General features: G+C 37.0%; 1 protein-coding gene across 1 annotated transcript in view; it reads left to right on the plus strand.

Annotated features, from left to right (window-relative positions):
* The window catches only part of LOC150076272 (thymidylate kinase), a 119,823-nt gene that overhangs the window by 31,367 nt on the left and 70,265 nt on the right, over nt 1–18,191 (plus strand). Inside the window, exon 3 of the mRNA XM_090387464.1 lies at nt 13,573–13,681. Coding sequence (XP_090243590.1) covers nt 13,573–13,681 — 109 coding nt within the window. The remainder of the gene's footprint in view (nt 1–13,572; nt 13,682–18,191) is intronic.

An 18,191-nucleotide genomic window follows, 5' to 3' on the forward strand; every position in this document is an offset into this window, starting at 1 on the left:
AGCAGTGCATAGTACACGCTTCTTGATTAGACCGGGGTTCGAGCCCATCGCCACCAAATACGGAGGATGCGGAAAGGTCAGGGAATGACCACCGCATATCCCGGAGCAATATGACCTTAGTTGCTAATGCTCCTAAAAACCAAATAACAACAAAACTTTAGCCATAATTGGGAGAGCTTCCTTGGCTTCGGGGGAGGTCCCTATGGACTGGAGATCTGCGAATATATCCCCAATTCATAAAGGGAGATCAAAGGTGACATTAGTAATTACAGAGCTGTTAAATTAACATCTGTTCCAGGTAAATAATGGAATCACTGCTGAAATAAGTAATGCAGGACTATTTGGACAGGCATGCAATTATACTGTAATCACAACATGGATTTGTCATGGGTTAGTCTTGTCTAACCAATCTGATAGGTTACTATGATGTAGTGACCAAGGACCTGGATGCAAAAAAATAATTTTGACATTGTATACTTGGATTTCGGAAAGGCTTATCCTCTGTTGCAAATAAAAGACTAATGTACAAACTAGAGCAATGTGGCGTTACGGGCAAGTTACTGCTCAGGATAAAGAGATAGTTAAGTGGAAGAAGACAGAGTGGTTATCAATGGGCACTGCTCTTCTTGGACTAATGTTATTAGTGGACTTCCCCATGGTTCAGTTCTGAATCCACTGTTGTTTTCAATATTTATCAATGTCTATATTTGCAGATGATACAAAGTTTGGCAGGGTGGTTAATAACAGACATCAGGGTGAGCTGTTGCAAAAAGATTCTGGTCAACCCATCCCCATCTCTTCCATCATGCAGTATGATTGATGACCTTTGAGGTTATGATGAACACCATGGCAAGATCCAAACTGCCTTACATTTCGAGGGCACAGCTCTAAAACGGTGTTCGCAGGTCGGCCACTAGTTAGTACACCAGACTGAACCTATTGATAACTCTCTAGGAGGCTTCCGGATCAGCTAGTGTATAATCTTACTACCTCTACTCTGCCAGATAGTGATTGGAGGGAGTCCAAGTAGTGTGTATGCTGGAGGCATTGTTGAGGCCATGTTATGTCAAGAATCTGGGTATATTCTTACCATGTGTACGCCATATCCAAAAATATCATTACTTCATACAGGATGTCCCACCCACTTTTTCTTACTATTGAATATACATGAATTGTCAAACTAATAGAGTAAGCTTATCTGCGAAAAGATCTAAACTTCCCAAACACTAATTCATTTCACAAATATATGTGGTCTCAATTCTAATCTCAACGATGTCCATTTCCACTTGCAGTCTGCCAAATCCCACATGCTTTTTCTGACAGAATCTCAGTTATCGGTTCATTCAACTACTGCTCATCTCAGTTGCCCAAATTATTCGCTGTATGATTCCTTTTGCCTCAAAGGTAGTACTTGTGCATATGTCCGTTCTGATATTCCCTGTCAGAGACTTGGTAATTTGGAATCTCCTCTTTTCGATCTTCTCTGGCTTAAAATCTCTATACCTCATTGTGTCAAATTTATCTGTTGTCTCTACCGTTCTCCCAAATCCACTAATCACTTGGAGCTCTTTGACTTCCTCTCTTTGCAACTTGACTTTCTCCAGTCGAACTTTCCTAACAGTGAGGTAATTTTCCTTGGTGATTTTAATGTTCACAACTCCAGCAGGCTTCTGTTTTCTAGTCACACCGACCTAGCTGGTCGAGATGCTGAGGCTTTTGCAATTACTAATGGCCTTGCACAGATTGTTCATTTACCTACAAGAATAACGGACAAACCTAACCATTCAGCCAACATGCTTGATCTTTTTCTCACAAACAACCCTTCTAAGTACATGGTCAAAGTGAGAGGTCCTTTAGGCACCCCAGATCACAACTTGATGATTGTCTCTTCTTCTAAGTACACGGTCAAAGTGAGAGGTCCTTTAGGCACCTCAGATCACAACTTGGTGGTCTCTTCTTCAATGGAGCCTTTATCTCATGGCTATTTCCAACGTAATATTGTTTGCCATTACAAGAATGCAAAATGGGATGGCCTGTGCAATTTCTTTTCCTTGGTCGGATTACTGTTTCAAAACTTCTGATGTCAACGTTTGAACTCCACTTAAAATTTAGATAAAGATTTAGAATTTAGAATTAAAATTTTATCTAAAATTTAGAATTTAGATAAAGGAGTTCAACGTTTGAACTCCTTTATCTAAACTTTGGTTTTCCAATAAATGTGCTAAGGCTGTTCAAGAGAAGAATGTTGCATATCATAATTGGCTTGTTTCTAATTCTTCAGTTTCATTTTCTGCCTACACCAAAGCTCGCAACAATTGTAAAGCAGTTATTAATCAGTCCAAACTAGAGTTTGAACAGGCTAAGAGTAGTAAACTTGCTTCTTGACCTAACGGTAGCCGAGCATTCTGTTCTCTTGCCAAAGCTATTGGCCACAACTTTTGCCCATCTCTGCTCCCACCTCTGTCCATACCAGATGGTTCTGTTGTCACTTCAGCCAAGGATAAAGCTGACCTGCTAGCATCCCATTTTTCTTCCAACTCGTGTATTAATGATCTTGGTAAAACATCTCCCACTATTCCCAACATGTTCCATTCAATGCTTCCTGTGGTCTTCCGTCAAAAGGATGTCGGAACGAATTTGAAGAATCTTTAGCATTAGCATTAGTAGAGGCATTTGATGCAAGAAAGCAAGCTTATGCAGCATCAGCCAAAAAAAAAAAAAAAAACCCACTTCCACTTCACCCCTCTGTTCGTTCAAAATACCTGTCCAGCTGAGCCTTAAACTTATTTAGGCTATCAACCTCCACCACAAGGGATGGCAGTCTGTTCCACCAACCAACCACCCGCTGGCTAAAGGCAAATTTCCGCATGTCTATCCTACATCTGTCTTTCCTCAATTTGAATTTATGCCCTCTCAGGTGATTTTTCTGAGCTAGAGGAAGAATCCCATCAGCATTGAGCATGCTTAAACCATTCAAGGCTTTATACACCTCTATCAGATCACCTCGCTGGTGCCTAGTCTCCAGACACTGTAATTTGCAAAATTTTAAGCCTTTCTTCGTAAGAGCACCCCTTTGTTCCATTCACTAATCTTGTTGCCCTTCTCTGTACTCGTTCCAGCAGCTCTACATCCTTCTTAAAATAAGGCATCCAGACATGTATACAGTACTAAAGGTGTGGCCTGACCATTGCCTTATACAATGGGATAATCACCTCCTTATCCCTGCTGGAAAAATTCCTGTATATCATTGACAATACTCCATGAGCTACTCTTGCAGCCCGTCTGCACTGCTCAGAGAACTTCATATCTGCCTGCACAATCACCCCCAAGTCCCTTTCATTCTCTACCACTGTCAGTGTAGTACCACAGAGTTGATACGTTGCTCTGGGGTTGCTTTTTCCCATGTGTAGTAGTTTACATTTGTCAATGTTAAACTTCATTTGCCACCTCTCAGCCCATCTGCTCAACCTTTCCAGATCCTGTTGCAGCAGCATAGTGTCAGTAGTGTCCTTGACAACCCTGCCAACCTTTGTATCATCTGCAAACTTGGACATTAAGCTTGATATACCATCATCAATATCATTTATAAATACAGAAAACAATAATGGACCCAACACTGAGCCCTGAGGGACTCCACTAATAACATTAGTCCACGATGAGCAGTGTCCATTGATTACCACTCTCTGTCTTCTCCCCCTCAATCACCCCTTTATCCATAGCAGCAATTTGCCTCCAATGTCACACTGCTCCAATTTGTGTAGCAGTCTTCCATGTGCAACAGTATCAAAAGCCTTTCTAAGATCCAAGTATATAATATCAAAGTTATTCCCTGCATCCAGTTCTTTTGTGACTGCATCATAGTATCCAATCAAGTTGGTCAGGCAAGACTTCCCCTTAACAAAACCATGCTGTGTCTGAGCTTTAACTGAAGTCTTGTCTAAATGATCCTGCAGTGCTTCTTTAACCAGTGCCTCCATTACTTTTCCTGGAACAGAAGTTAGGCTCACAGGTCTATAATTACTTGTGTCAGCCTTTGATCCTCCTTTGTGAATTGGGGTCACATTTGCACATTTCCAGTCTATGGGTACCTCCCCTGAGTCCAAGGAAGCTCTCATAATTATGGCTAAGGGTTTGCTTACTTCCTTTGCTGCCTCCTTTAATATAACTGGATAGATCCCATCCACCCCGGGTGCCTTTCTTGTGTTTATCTTCAACAGTTTCTCCTCCACTTTACTCCCAGTTATTTCAAGATTCTGTAGCTTACTGCTAGAGTTGAATACACCTCTGGCATTCCCCTTGCTGAATAACTCCTCAGGTGTGAATGTCGATGCAAAATATTCATTTAGTTTGTTAGCTACCTGAGCAGGATCATCAACAGTTGACCCATCAATATCAAGTGGACCAATCTGATTCATCCCCTTCCTTCTAGAGTTTACATAAGTAAAGAACTCTTTGCTGTTTTTCTTTGCATCCCTTGCCAAGGATTTCTCGTAATCTGCCTTCGCCTGCCTAACCTCCTTTGTAACTTGGTTGCATATCAACTTGTATCTATCATAGGCTTCTGTGTCATGTGTTAATTTGTAAGTATCCCATGCATTTTTCTTCTCTGCCATATGCCTCATTAGTTCATCTGACATCCATTTTGGCCTAAACCTTGAACAATATTTCTTAGTTGGTATGTAAAGCCTAGTAGCTTCCAAGATAAGTTCTTTGAATGCTTCCCATTTTGAATTTGCTGTTGGTAACATCATCAGTTGGTCCCACTGTATAGAATTTAAATACTGTCTCAGTCCATCATAGTCGCCTTTACGGAAGCAATAACCCTTCCCTTTACCCCTAATGGTAGTTACCTCTTTCAGTAAATCCCACTTCAGCACACTGTGATCACTGCCACCTAGTGGTTCATTTATCTGCAGATTCTTAATGCATGAAGAATCACTGCTGATAATCAAATCAAGAGTATTACTCCCTATTTGCCTCCCGAACATGCTGATGTAGAAAACAATCATCCAATAAATCCACAAAAGCCCTGATAGTGTGTGAGTAACCAGCCCCCAAATTCCAGTCAATATCTGGGAAATTAAAATCTCCCATTATAAGACTCTCTGATTTACTGGCCCACTCTATTTCCCTGTACAGTTCCTTATTATACTCATCAGAGTCATTAGGCCTATAGCACACTCCTACTCTCAATTTTGATCTCCCAATGTTTATGTCACACCAAACTGACTCAACACTACACTGTCCAGCGATGTCGACTGGCTTCACTTCCTTGGTTTTTATGTGTTTCTTAACTAATAGCATAACCCCTCCCCCCTTCCTATCCTGTCTATCCTTTCTGTAGACGTTGTACTCCCCAAATTGCATTTCTGCATCCCTTATATCTGTGTGACACCACGTCTCTGATATCCCAACAATATCTGCCTTTGATGTTTTGAGCAATACCTCAAATTCATCAAATTTATTTACTAAACTCCTAGCATTGGTGTACACGCAAGTATACCTGCACCTGTTTCTATTCTTAGCTACCCTAACACAACCCATGTGTTTACTTGTACCGCAATGGCTCCCAGCAGTCTCTGAAATACCATGCATCTTGTTTTTCAGGCTTCTGCTCATTCTAATAGAAGCAGTGCAAGAATCTCTTTCACCTCTGCCAGTGGCTACTGTCAATCTATTGGTCTTTGTCTCCCCCCCCAAGCTAGCAGTTTTCCGACCCACCTAACACTGCCTCGATAGCATCAGCAAATATTCTTGCACCCTTTCTATTTAAGTGTATCCCCTCCCTGTAGAAGCAATCTCTCCTGTTAACAAGTACAGTCCAGGCTGAAAAAAATTCTACCCCTTGAGCCTTGCACAATCTTTCCAGGGCCAAATTGATCGACAAGGCTCTCATCATATACTCCCTCCTATCGTGTCTGGGCAGAATTGCAGACACTTTCAAATTCAACCCTAATTCTCGGCTTTTGTTCAACAGTGACCTGTACTTGTTAAGTAATTCTGCCGGTCTCCTACTCTTAATATCGTTAGTGCCAACGTGTACAACTATATCACCTTTTGTGCCCTTAAAAGATGATATTCGCTCTACAACGTCATCAACTTTTGCCCCTGGCAGACATACCCTGGTCCTGTTCCACCTATCTTTTTTACAAAGCATGTTCCCCGTTTCCCTGACAATAGAGTCACCAACAACTACTAGTTCCTTCGGGACCAGCGCATTCTGCCTTGGGGGTTGTCTCTGTGTCACGCGATGCCCAAGTGCAAGCTCTGGCGTTGATGTGGGCAGCTGAGAGCTTGATGGGCCCCTCAATTTAGTTTCTTCAAGGGCATCCACCCTGTCCTTCAAGCTCTCATATAGGCCCACAAGAACGCAGAGTTGTTGCCTGATATCGATACACTCCTTGCATCGCGCACACACAAAGACATCCCCCTTGGCAGTATCATGTCCCGTACCTGATTGCTCTGCAAACATCAAGCAAACAGTGCATTTTATAAGGCTGTGAGTCAGAGGACAACTGCCCCCCTCAGTTCTGCTCTGAGCCACAGCGCTTCCATTAGCTTGAGCCTTTTGCTTTGCTGCTCTGGTCTGAGTCATGATTCTATTAATTTATTAATTAATTATGTTATGTTATTAATTATGTTAAATATAATTAATTATATTACGTTTGTAATCTAAGTCGTTATATGTATTTATTTAAACGTACAATTTAACTCCTAACGAAGTTCATCTAACGCTATCTAGTACGGCATACAACTATCGTATCACAATGGCGGGAAAATTACGAACGGTACCGGAGTTGAAACACGTGGAAACCTTTACCGATAACTTTATGCAATTACAAGGCCGAGTAAAGAATAATTACACCAAGTTAATCAGAAAATCACAAAATAATGTTATACTACTAAATTTAAATCAAAAGTTTTAGAAAAACAATAATTTCAAATCAATAAATAAGAAAAATCCACTTAGCGGCTTGGAACACGACCGTCTCTAGTAGCCTCGTCAGCAGACTCCTTGATGCTAAGCAGCAGATCTTGATGCTAAGAAAGCTCCAGGTCCCAATGGTATTTCTCCACTTTTTTAAAACCTGTGCCTCTGAAATTACTCCTGTTTTTTGCTGCCTTTTTTCACTTTCTTATTCCAAAGGTGTTTTTCCTTCTGCCTGGAAATTTACTCATATCCAGCCAGTTCCTAAAAAGAGTGACAAATCCCTCCCATCTAATTATCGTCCCTTGCAATTACTTCTACTCTTTCTAAAGTAATGGAGAAATCAATTAACCGCCAACTCTTAAACTACCCAGAAATCTTCCTTCTGAGCAATGATTGCCAGTATGGATTCCGTCAGTGTCGATCCACTGGTGATATAATCTGGCTTATGTTACTCATTTATTGACTAATTCAATGGAAAAACTTGCTTTAGCAACTGCTTGTGTTTCGGTGAAACACAAGCAGTTGCTCTTGACATCTCAATGACTTTCAATCGTGTTTGGCGTAAAGGCCTTCTAAACAAGCTTCCATCTTATGGTTTGTCAACTGTTTTTTGTAATTGGTTATCCAGTTTTCTCTCTGATCGCTTACTGAGGATGATGGTAGATGGCTCTCTGTCTTCTAACTTCTCCACTAATGACGGTGTCCCCCAAGATTCAGTTCTTTCCCCCACTCTTTTTCTCTTGTATATTAATGACCTTCTTCCATTCATCGGAAATCCTATCCATGGTTTTACCGATGATAGCACATTGCATTCCACTTTTTCCATTTTGAGAAACCTTGCCCAATCAACTTCAACTTCTCAAATATTTGCTACCAATTCCTTAAATGCCGATCTCCAGGTAATTCTCCAGTGGGGCAAAGACAATTAGTTAATTTCAATCCTTCTAAAACTCTGTCTTGTCTTATATCTCGCAAAAAGGATTCTTCTGCTCCTATGCTTATCTTTGGTGACACTCCAATTTCTGGGCAAAATGATATATCTGTTTTGGGGATTACCCTAACCTCTAATCTCTCTTGGCACAAGCACATTACAAATATTGTTTCCTCTGCATCTAAAAAACTTGGTTTTCTCTTTCGCTCTAGGCATTACTTTTCTTCCAAACAGCTGCTCATCCTGTATAAATCGCAAATCCGCCCTACCATGGAATATTGTTCCCACATCTGGAGTGGGGCCCCCAAAACCTCTCTCAGGCTTCTTGATTCCATTCAGAAAAGGGCAGTTAAGTTGATTAATGACTCATCTCTAACAAAGTCTCCCCATTCTCTGTTTCATAGATGTACTGTGTCTGCTGCATGCCTCTTCTACAGATATTTCCATGTGCACTGTTCTTCTGAATTGGCTTCTATAATTCCCACCTCTCTCTTTCAAAACAATCTGAACACGTGCCGCCACCAGCCAACATCCATTTACTGTCCAACTTCAAACTCACAGAACCAACTTTTCATCTTCCTTGTTTATTAATTCAACTGCCGTTTTCTGGAACAACCTTCCTTCATACGTATTTCCTGAAAATTACAGTCTACAGAAGTTCAAGTCCAATGTCAACAAATATCTTCTTTCGTCTTTTCAACCTCCAACCGAAGCACGGTACTAAATACTATAGGTTCTAATACTTCTTGTGTTTGGGGTTTACATAAAAAAAAAAAAAAAAATCTAGAAAAGTTGGGCAGATGGGCTGAGAAGTGGCAATGGAAGTTTAACATTGACAAATGCAAAGTACTGCACATGGGTGGCAGTAACCTCAGAGTAACTTATCAACTATGTGGTACTACATTCAGGGTAGTGGAGATAAAAAACTGGTGTAATTGTGCAGTCAGATATAAAATTCTCTGAGCAGTGCAGACATTCTGCCTGGACAGCTCATGGGATTTTATCAATGATGTACAGAAACTTTGATTTAAGAGATAAGGAGGTGATTATCCCTTTGTATAAGGCCATGGTTAGGCGGCATCTTGAGTACTGTATATAGGCTGGAGACTTCACTTTAGGAAAGATGTGGATCTGCTAGAACAGGTGCAGAGATTGGCAACCAGATTGTTGAAGGGAACAAAAGGGTGCTGTTTTCTAGAAAGGCTTCAGTTCTGCAGATTGCAGCATCTGAAGACTAAAGCACCTGTGGGGAGATCTGATTGAGGTGGATAAAGCCTTGAATTGATTGATTGAGTAAGCTGAATATTAGTGGTATTCTTCCACTTGCTGAGTTTATGCACATGAGGGGGCTTAAATTCAAGTTGAGGAAGGATGGTTGCAGAAAGCAAATGAATATAAAACACCATTATGCCAAGCATTTGTGAATTATGAAAAGACATTTGACTCCATACAGCATAAGGCAATGTTTCGGGCACTGGAAAGACAAGGCATAGACAATAGACATCCCAAACATTATGATTTTGAAGAAAATATATGAGAACACTACCTCCTTTTATAGACTAGACAAAGACAGTAGCAAATTTAAAATTGAGAAAGGAGTTTGACAAGGAGACACAACATCTCAGAAATTGTTTAATGCTGCCATTGAAGAAGCGTTCAGAAGATTGCACTTGTTGTAGAAAGGAGTCAATGTGAATGGAGAGTACCTGAACCATTTACAATTTGCAGATAACATTGTGATCATAAGCCACAAATGAAGAATTAGAGGAAAATCTTAATCAGTTATGCAGTAAGTAAGCATTTCGGGCTAAAGACGAATATAAAACAAAAGTAATGATGAACAAGTATGCATCAGGAAGGGATATAATCATTGATGGGGCAGAAATTGAAATAGTAGATTCATATACTTATCTTGGACAAGTCATTAGTTGTAATAATGATAAATGGCTGGAAGTCAAGAGAAGAATAAATTTCAGATGGATAGCATTCAGGAAATATAGTTGCATACCGAGAAGCAATATCCCAAATTGTCTGAAACGTAAAATAATGAACCAATGTATACTCCACCACCTATGGAATTGAAACTTGGGTACTCGCCAAAATGAAAGAGAAGCTGAAACTACACAGCAAAGAATGGAACAAATTATATTAGGAATCAGACCTTTGGATAAGAGAAACACGTGGTTAGGCAGCAAAATCAAGTAAAGGATATTCTTATCAAAAATTAAAGAACTGGAATGGACTTGTGCTGGACATAGCTTGAAGACATGATAACTAGGGCTCACAATACTGTTCAAAATCTTAATACCAGTATTTCGGTATTTTTAATTTACGAAACTGGGATACTGGTATTCCAAAAAAAAACATTTTTTGCAATAAATTTTGATGACAATTAGGTGCAATAAAATAAGGAAAAAACAAGTAATTACTTGAGTTCACATTTTAAATCAAACTTTAATTATAATAAATATTCTAGCAAAAATTATTAAACACAGTTATTCTAAAAACAAAAGAATAAGCATCCACACTACCTGTCTGAATAAAGTGAGTTCTTAAGAAACTCAATAGTGTTATTGTTTAAATTGGATCTAATTTTGGTACGTATTTAATTAGTGGCAGAAAACATCCTTTTGGATATTCTGTGCTGGTTGGTGTTTTATACTGAGATAGTAGTAGTAGATGAGTCGCAGTTTAACTTCCCCCTCCCTTATTCCCTCATCTTCAAAAAATCTTATTTCCTTTTTATCAAAAATAAAAAAATTGACTTTTTATGACACTATATTAGTATTAGTATTTGTAGAGGCTTGCGATGCAAGAAAGCAAGCTTATGCAGCATCAGCCAAAAAAAAAAAAAAAAAAACCCTCCCATTTCACCTCTCCATTCGTCCAAATGCCCGTTCAGCTCAGCCTTAAATTTATTTATGCTATTAGATTCCACAACAAAAGATGGAAGCCTGTTCCAACAATCAACTACCTGCTGGCTAAAATCAAATTTCCACACATCTATTCTACAACTATCTTTCCTCAATTTGAAACTGTGCCCCCTCAGGTTCTTAGTCTGAGCAAGAGGAAGAATCCCATCAGCATTCAGCTTGCTGAACCCATTCCAAGCCTTATACACATCAATCAGATCACCTCGCAGGTGCCTACTCTCCAGACACTGCAATTTGCAGAACTTAAGCCTTTCATGGTAAGAGCATCCCTTTGTTCCCCTCGCCAATCTTGTTGCCCTTCTTTGTACTCACTTTAGCAACTCTACATCCTTAATAAAATGAGGCCTCCAGACCTGTACACAGTACTCTAGGTGTGGCCTGACAATTGCCTTGTATAACGGGATAATCACCTCAAGCCCACATGCATGGTCTGTAATATTTTATTCTCTATAGGCAAGTACTTTTGTTGCAGTAGCTGCAGTGTCATTGTCTTAAGTTGCAAATTTTCGTGATTCTTTGTCAGTTTGTTCTTTGCTTCAAAGCTTTTGATAAAAAAAATTATTTTGATATTTTTCAGGATGTAAACTTTTCTAAATCTTGAGTGGCATATTTTTTATACCCCCTTTTTGCATATGTATTGCTGTTTTCAGTGCATTCATGTATATGTATATAGTGCCTATTGTTTCACCCTATCTTTGTTCATCATATATCATAACCCAACTCCCAATGTATGGATTTTTGTGAAATTTTATATTTCGGTCTTATAGAAAGATTTGTCAAGCCATCTCAAATTTCATTAAAATTGGCAAAATAGAAATCCATCAAAATATTTTTTTCACACACATCACATAGGCTATCCTTATACTGTATATTGTAGCTGAAGTACTGGATATTGTTTGTTTCATGTGCTGATTGGAGGAATGAATGGGCAATATGGTGGATGCACAGGAATTATATGGTCTCAGTTTGTACACATGAAGTGGTTGTTTTTTGATGAGCTCCTCTTTTTTTTTTAAATCAGTTAACTGAATACTGTATATGAAGTTTTTACTGAACCAGGAATAATTAGTTTTTTTTCTTGTTATATTGATCATGGCAAAAACATGAAATATATGTGTCATCTTTCAATTGTTATTAAAATATGAGAAGAAATAAGTAGTGTTACAAAATGTTGAATGAATATTATGTTGTGAGGTATGGGAAAACAATTATTTTTATATATTAATATATAATATTATATGTTACATTATATGTAATATATAATATATATATATATACACACAGCAATACCTTGCTTAGCACGGCTTAAAACAGCATGGGTTTTACTATAACACTGTTTTCAATTAAATTTAAGTATAAAATTTACTATATATATTAAAACTCATTCAGTAGCCTAGACATGTACTCTACATATATGCTGCGATGCCAACTGTATTGTCTCATCCCCAGGGGCTCATCACATCTGGTTGTATAGGCTTGGCACACCCAGGGTCCTGAGCTGGATATCATCATTCTCTCTCTCTCTTTCTCTCTCTCTCTCTTTCTCTCTCTCTCTCTTTCTCTCTTTCTCTCTCTCTCTCTCTCTCTCTCTCTCAGGGGTAACTCAATTTTTTTTTTTTTTTTTTTTTTTGTGGCTGGTGCAGCAAAAGCCTCAGGCTTCCTTGCACCATACACTAATTATAATAATAATAATATATGCTGCACATATGACAGTAGTCCCCTCAGGCAGTCAGTGGCAACACTTCTAAATTCCATCCTGACGAGACGACATGATAGCTTTTCAAACTTTTCATTTCACAATTTATTTTTTACCCCTCTAAATACGATCGAAAATATATCTGCGTCTTGGTTAGAAATCATTGCCAACAACATGCGTTATGTTTGGCAGCATGTTTTGCTCCATTTGGCAAATGATTTCATTGGTTTTGAATCGCGAGTTCAGACAATTGCCGAAGACATTGTGAAGATCGAAAAAGACTTGGGATTCGAAACTTTGGACACTGCCAATGTACATGACTGCATTGACTCACATGCAAATAACTTAGATGATGCAACTCTCCTTGAAATTGATAAGAAAATTGCATATGAAGAAGAGGAAAACAATTCTGAAGTGGATAGCACTGAAATGGCACCAAAAGAATTTTCAACAGAAGAATTTAAGCAAGGTTTTTGGGGCTTGACATTGCCTGTGAGGCAATTGTGAATGGAAATCCAAATGTTGGATGTAGCATCCAGATACGGCAAATTTTATAAGATGGGATTCAATGCTACAAAGACTTGTATACCGAGAAAAAGAAGAGATGACTTCACCAAACTTCATTTTTGAAATACCCAAATAAACAATAAAGCTTTTTTCTCATCTCTCATGATGTTACTTTTCGTTAATAAAATTTTTGCAGTATTTTTTATTTCAAATCCTTTTAATTGGCTATCAGGTGCAAATTGTTTATAGATTTATTATAATTTGTTTATAGACTGTTTCTCTGGTATGCATTCGTTTAAAACCCATTATAATTATACTTCAATCAACACGGAACAGTTTCGATACCAATTATCAGTGCTATGCGGGGTATTGCTGTATATAAATTATCAATTAATTAGTAAGAGATATTTACTTTTCACTTCTATTACTCACAGAAAAAGAAAAGAATGCAGTTAATTTAATCAAAGTGAATGAAATATAATACCCTTCTGTTACTTAAATTTATTAAAAATGCATTGCAGATTTATTCAGTTTTTTGTATGTTGGCGTATTAAGTGAAATATATTACCTTTAGATCGTAGCACACCTATTGGAGAAATGATTAACAAGTATCTGCAGAACAAAGAAGAGCTTGATGACCATGCAATCCATTTGCTGTTTTCTGCTAACAGATGGGAGTTGGTGTGAGTTTTTTTCTTTTTATTTGAACTATATCAAAATTATATAAAATTATATACTTGAACTATATATATATTATATATAAGTTGAGTAATAAATACAGTCGCCCCTCGATTTACATTCCTAATTTGTTCTGTGGAGACTTGACATATAGGGAATTATTTTCTCATAAATGTGATGTTATGGGTAGGTTATTTGTTCCTGAACATCCAAAATTAGACCATATTTTTATATTATTTGAGCATTGTAAGTATATAGTTACTTATTCATATCCTTCTCTTTAAAATATTGTATTTACAAGAGTTGGTCCGTAAGTAATGCTCATGGGTAACAAAATTTTTTGCAGTTGAGTTAGCCTGATGAAGTTTTATATATTGCTGGTATAGATATTAAGACACAAAAGGTTTCTGCCAGTAGTCAAGTTAGAATTCCTCTTCAAATCAGGAGAAAATTCAGTTGGATTTGTGAAAAATTGAGGTGATATAAACAAAATGTTCATAAATGGCTTGCATGTTTTAAGAGTCATCACTGACGTTGTGACCAGCCAAGTAGCAGAAGAATAGAGTTTGTATGCATTGAAGAAAATTTAAATTTTGGGTAAAATAATTCAAGGACAATAATCACATATGCAGTGATGCAAAGTGTTCATTTTCAGCATATTTTCCCATAACCTGACACATCACGTAATGGGAAAGTATGCTGAAAATGGATAATGGATATCCAAGCTGTTAAAGAGAAATCAAGTTCTCCAAACAGGAGATATCGCAAAATCTCTTTCAGGAGTGCAGCAGTTACTTTTGAGGAGATTTTTTAAAGGTTTAATAATAGATTATGAGACCTAGATCTTCCATTATGACCTTTATTCTAAATGCAACTCTATGGAATAGATGCATCCATCACCTCCAGTGACAACCTCAAATTGCCTGATCATCACAAAAAATATGGCTACAGTGTTTTGGTATAGAAACCCAAGTTTTGGTTGATTTTTGTTTTTTTAGAGAAAAGTCAATCTGTAAATAAGAAACATATTGCCAAACACTTGATAAGCTTAATAGGGCTATAAAAAAAAAAAAAAAAAAAAAAAAGAGGCTTTAACAGGATACAAAATCACATTACACTGATAATTCTAGGCTACACGACTCAGATATGACCCATATGACTCAGATGAAAACTGCTTACCTAGAGAGAGAGAGTTTACTTCATCCTGCATGTCTAGACTTGATTACATCCAATTTTTTTTTTCTATTTGGACATATGAAGAGATATCTTCAAGGAAAAAAAGACTGATTGCCTGGCTTCCATAGCAGGGTCCATCCTTTTACCACGGTGCATGAGTTGAAAGAAAATTTATTGATAAACAAGGTGGATACAAAGAATAATCATAAAAATATACGTGCTTTCCAGTGTTAGTTTAATAAATGATATTAATCAACTTTCTGTTAACTTTATACTTTTGTGGCCAAAGCGGCCTTTAATTTGTGAACTGACTCTCATAGATCACTAGAAGAATATTAAAAATATTCAATGACACAATTAAAATGGCTTACATAATAGCTGCCAACTTTTTGAATTTATGACAAAGACTGTCTTTTTTACTTGATTTGACTCGTGTGCCTTGCCATCGTACTAGAGTTTTTACCATAGTTTCTCCATTTTTGCAAAAACAGTTTTTCTGTGTCTTTTTTTTTATTTTTTTTCAAAAATAACTAAAACTACATTCAAATCAATTTTTAGAAATTTGTGAATTTTTTCTTAATTTCTCTAATGAATACAGCTGTGATAAAATACCTGATATTAGTTTGCCATAATTTTTCAGTTAGCCATCAAAAAAAAAAAAAGCATACTTTATTTTGAGGTTATCATTTCCAGTGGAATGCATATGATATTGCTCAGGGATGATACTCTCTCTCAATTTTAGAAAGGAATGAAGATTAATAAAGTATTTGAAGTTTATTAAAAACTAGTTCGATAAATTTTAAAATCTGGCACTCTTGTGGATTGAGAGGTGCTGGCTTTCACAGTTTTCTGGATTTTAGAAGTGTTATACTTAATATGGTGTGTAGTTTTGGAGAAGCACATATTCAGTGATTATTAAGTACTAATAACTGAACTTATTTACGTTTGTAAACGCACATAATGACTGAAAGATGGTGTTAGTGGTTAAAATGTAAATAACACTTCAATTTGCTAAATGTGAACAAACAAACAATAAAAAAGTTGCAGTAAATACCTTCATGTACTGTAATGTCAGTTTTATATGCATGCCTAGTATGGTATCAGACAGAATACGAATGAATGAGCTGCAGAGAAAGACACTTTTGCATAGGAGAATATGATAAAATAATGGGGTATGTGCAATCTTTATCAGTTTACACGACTTTTTAGTTTTATTTTAATTTTTTCAGTGGTGCCCACTGAGAATAAATAACAGTACTTTTCTCTTCTAGAAGAGTACTGTTACTCTTCTAGTAGAGTAACTCTTCGAATAGAGTAGTACTCTATTCGAAGGATACTTCGTATCTGGTTTCTCGTTGTGAAGGTAGCCACAATATGAGATATAATTAAAATGAAGCCTTCACACTACGTATGCAGTTTAATTTTATGGGTTAACTATGGTGTATCTACACCGATATTATATGGTTTTATTAATGCACTGTAAGTTTATTACACATAATGGCAATGATTGCTGTTTTGTTTTTGTCAAGGTTGCTGCTTACTGGACCTCTTCTTTTGTAACATTAGTACAGAGTGGGAACTAGGGTATATATTATAATAGCAAAAAAAGATAGATAAAATAAAAATCTTGTTTGTGTGGAATTAAAATCTAATGTTTCAGCAGGTTAGTAAGTTTGCTGTTTATGGAGAGATTGTTATGTTAAACTGGTCACTAGCATGTGCAAGTGCTGTATCAGTTATACGGCTGCAATTGCAAGAATAGTTCACACTAAGTTACAAAATTTACTGAAAAAAAGACAGCACTAAAAGACAGAAATTTAGAGTTATGATATAGTTAAAACACATGGCCTTAGAGAATTTATAAAATGTTTGTAGTACCACCTTGTTTTTTTATATTTTTGCTGCCAGCAAAATTTAAGTTGAATAGATAATTCAGTGGCCTTAATTCTCACTGCAGAACCAGCTTATCTTCTTAGCAAGTTGCTCTGATATTGTACTATCAAACAGATGCCCTTGCCAAGGGGTTAATTGGCCACTTGTTTAAAAGATGAAATAATACTATGATAGCCAATTTCAGAAGTAGCTGGTCCTTCGTCAGGTAGGAGGCACTCTACTCAAAACACTGGATAAAACAGATAGCTTTATTACAACTTGGAAAATTCTGATTTCACATGCCTAATTTCATTGAACTTTTGTCTGTATGTTGTCACTAGAGACCACTTGCTATCTGATGAGGAATTAGTTAGTCCTGTAACAGGCTGTCACGGCAGTCTCAGCTTTTAAACGAATGGCCAGTTAACTGTTTGCTAGATTACCTCTTCGAAAGTAGTGCAATACTAGGGAAAGTCTTTGCAAATGAAAGGTTTTTTTTTCCTTCTGTGAGAATTAAGATCATTATCTATGCAGTTTAAATCCTACTGCCCACAGATTAAAGGACAAGACACCATCTTATAAGAGAAATGTCATCCTTTTTTTGCATAGATTTTTAAAAACAAATGCAGTTGTTGATTTGAGTGCTGAATTACTTTCTTAATATTTCTGGATTCTAAAATAATGAATTTTTTGTAAAATGTGCTGGATTTTACAGAGTTTACTATATAAATAAAAATTTATTTTCAAAGAAAATAAATTATACATTGTTTATGAGGACTAGAATACATGCCAAAGCACTGTAATACATGTTGAAATGGTAAAACTTTACCTTCAAGTTTTTATACATATGGTTAAAAAAAAAAAAAAAAAAGCATTAATGCTTTTTTTTTTTTTTTTTTTTTTTTTTTTTGAGGTGAGGTGATTTGTATGCTTATACAATCCAATGAAGTGTTAATACAGCCACTCCCTGACTTATTATTATTGTTAGCTACATGGTGCAAGTAAACCTGAGCTTATGCTGCACCACCAAAAAAAAAAAAAAATCCTGAGTTACCCTGAGAGAGAGAAGTAGAAGGGAATCACCAAGAAAGAGAAGAATGGTGATATCCAGCTCAGGACCTTGGGTGTGCCGAGCCCATACTCACAAGAGGGTTGCGTACCACGGAACTCTACATAAGTCGGAATTTCCCTAAATGCTTATGCAGCACTCGCAACTATGCGTGCTGAATTTGGTTGAAGCAAAAAAGAAATGTTCGACAAACATGTAAATAGAATTATTTATTCAATTTTTTTTTATTTCATGCGCAGGAAAATTATAAAATTTCAAAAAGCAAGGGGAGATAGGCAGAAGCAGGTTTTGCCTTTTGGACATCGTTGCCAGAATTAATTCTCCAGCTGATAAGCACGTCGCTGTGGAAGTTGAGAACTGTGGCGATTTAGAAGGGATTTTTTCCAACACCACAAAAT

Source organism: Mastigoproctus giganteus, chromosome 13 (genome assembly GCF_048544385.1).
Source record: "Mastigoproctus giganteus isolate SK-2022 chromosome 13, ASM4854438v1, whole genome shotgun sequence".
Taxonomy (NCBI): domain Eukaryota; kingdom Metazoa; phylum Arthropoda; class Arachnida; order Uropygi; family Thelyphonidae; genus Mastigoproctus; species Mastigoproctus giganteus.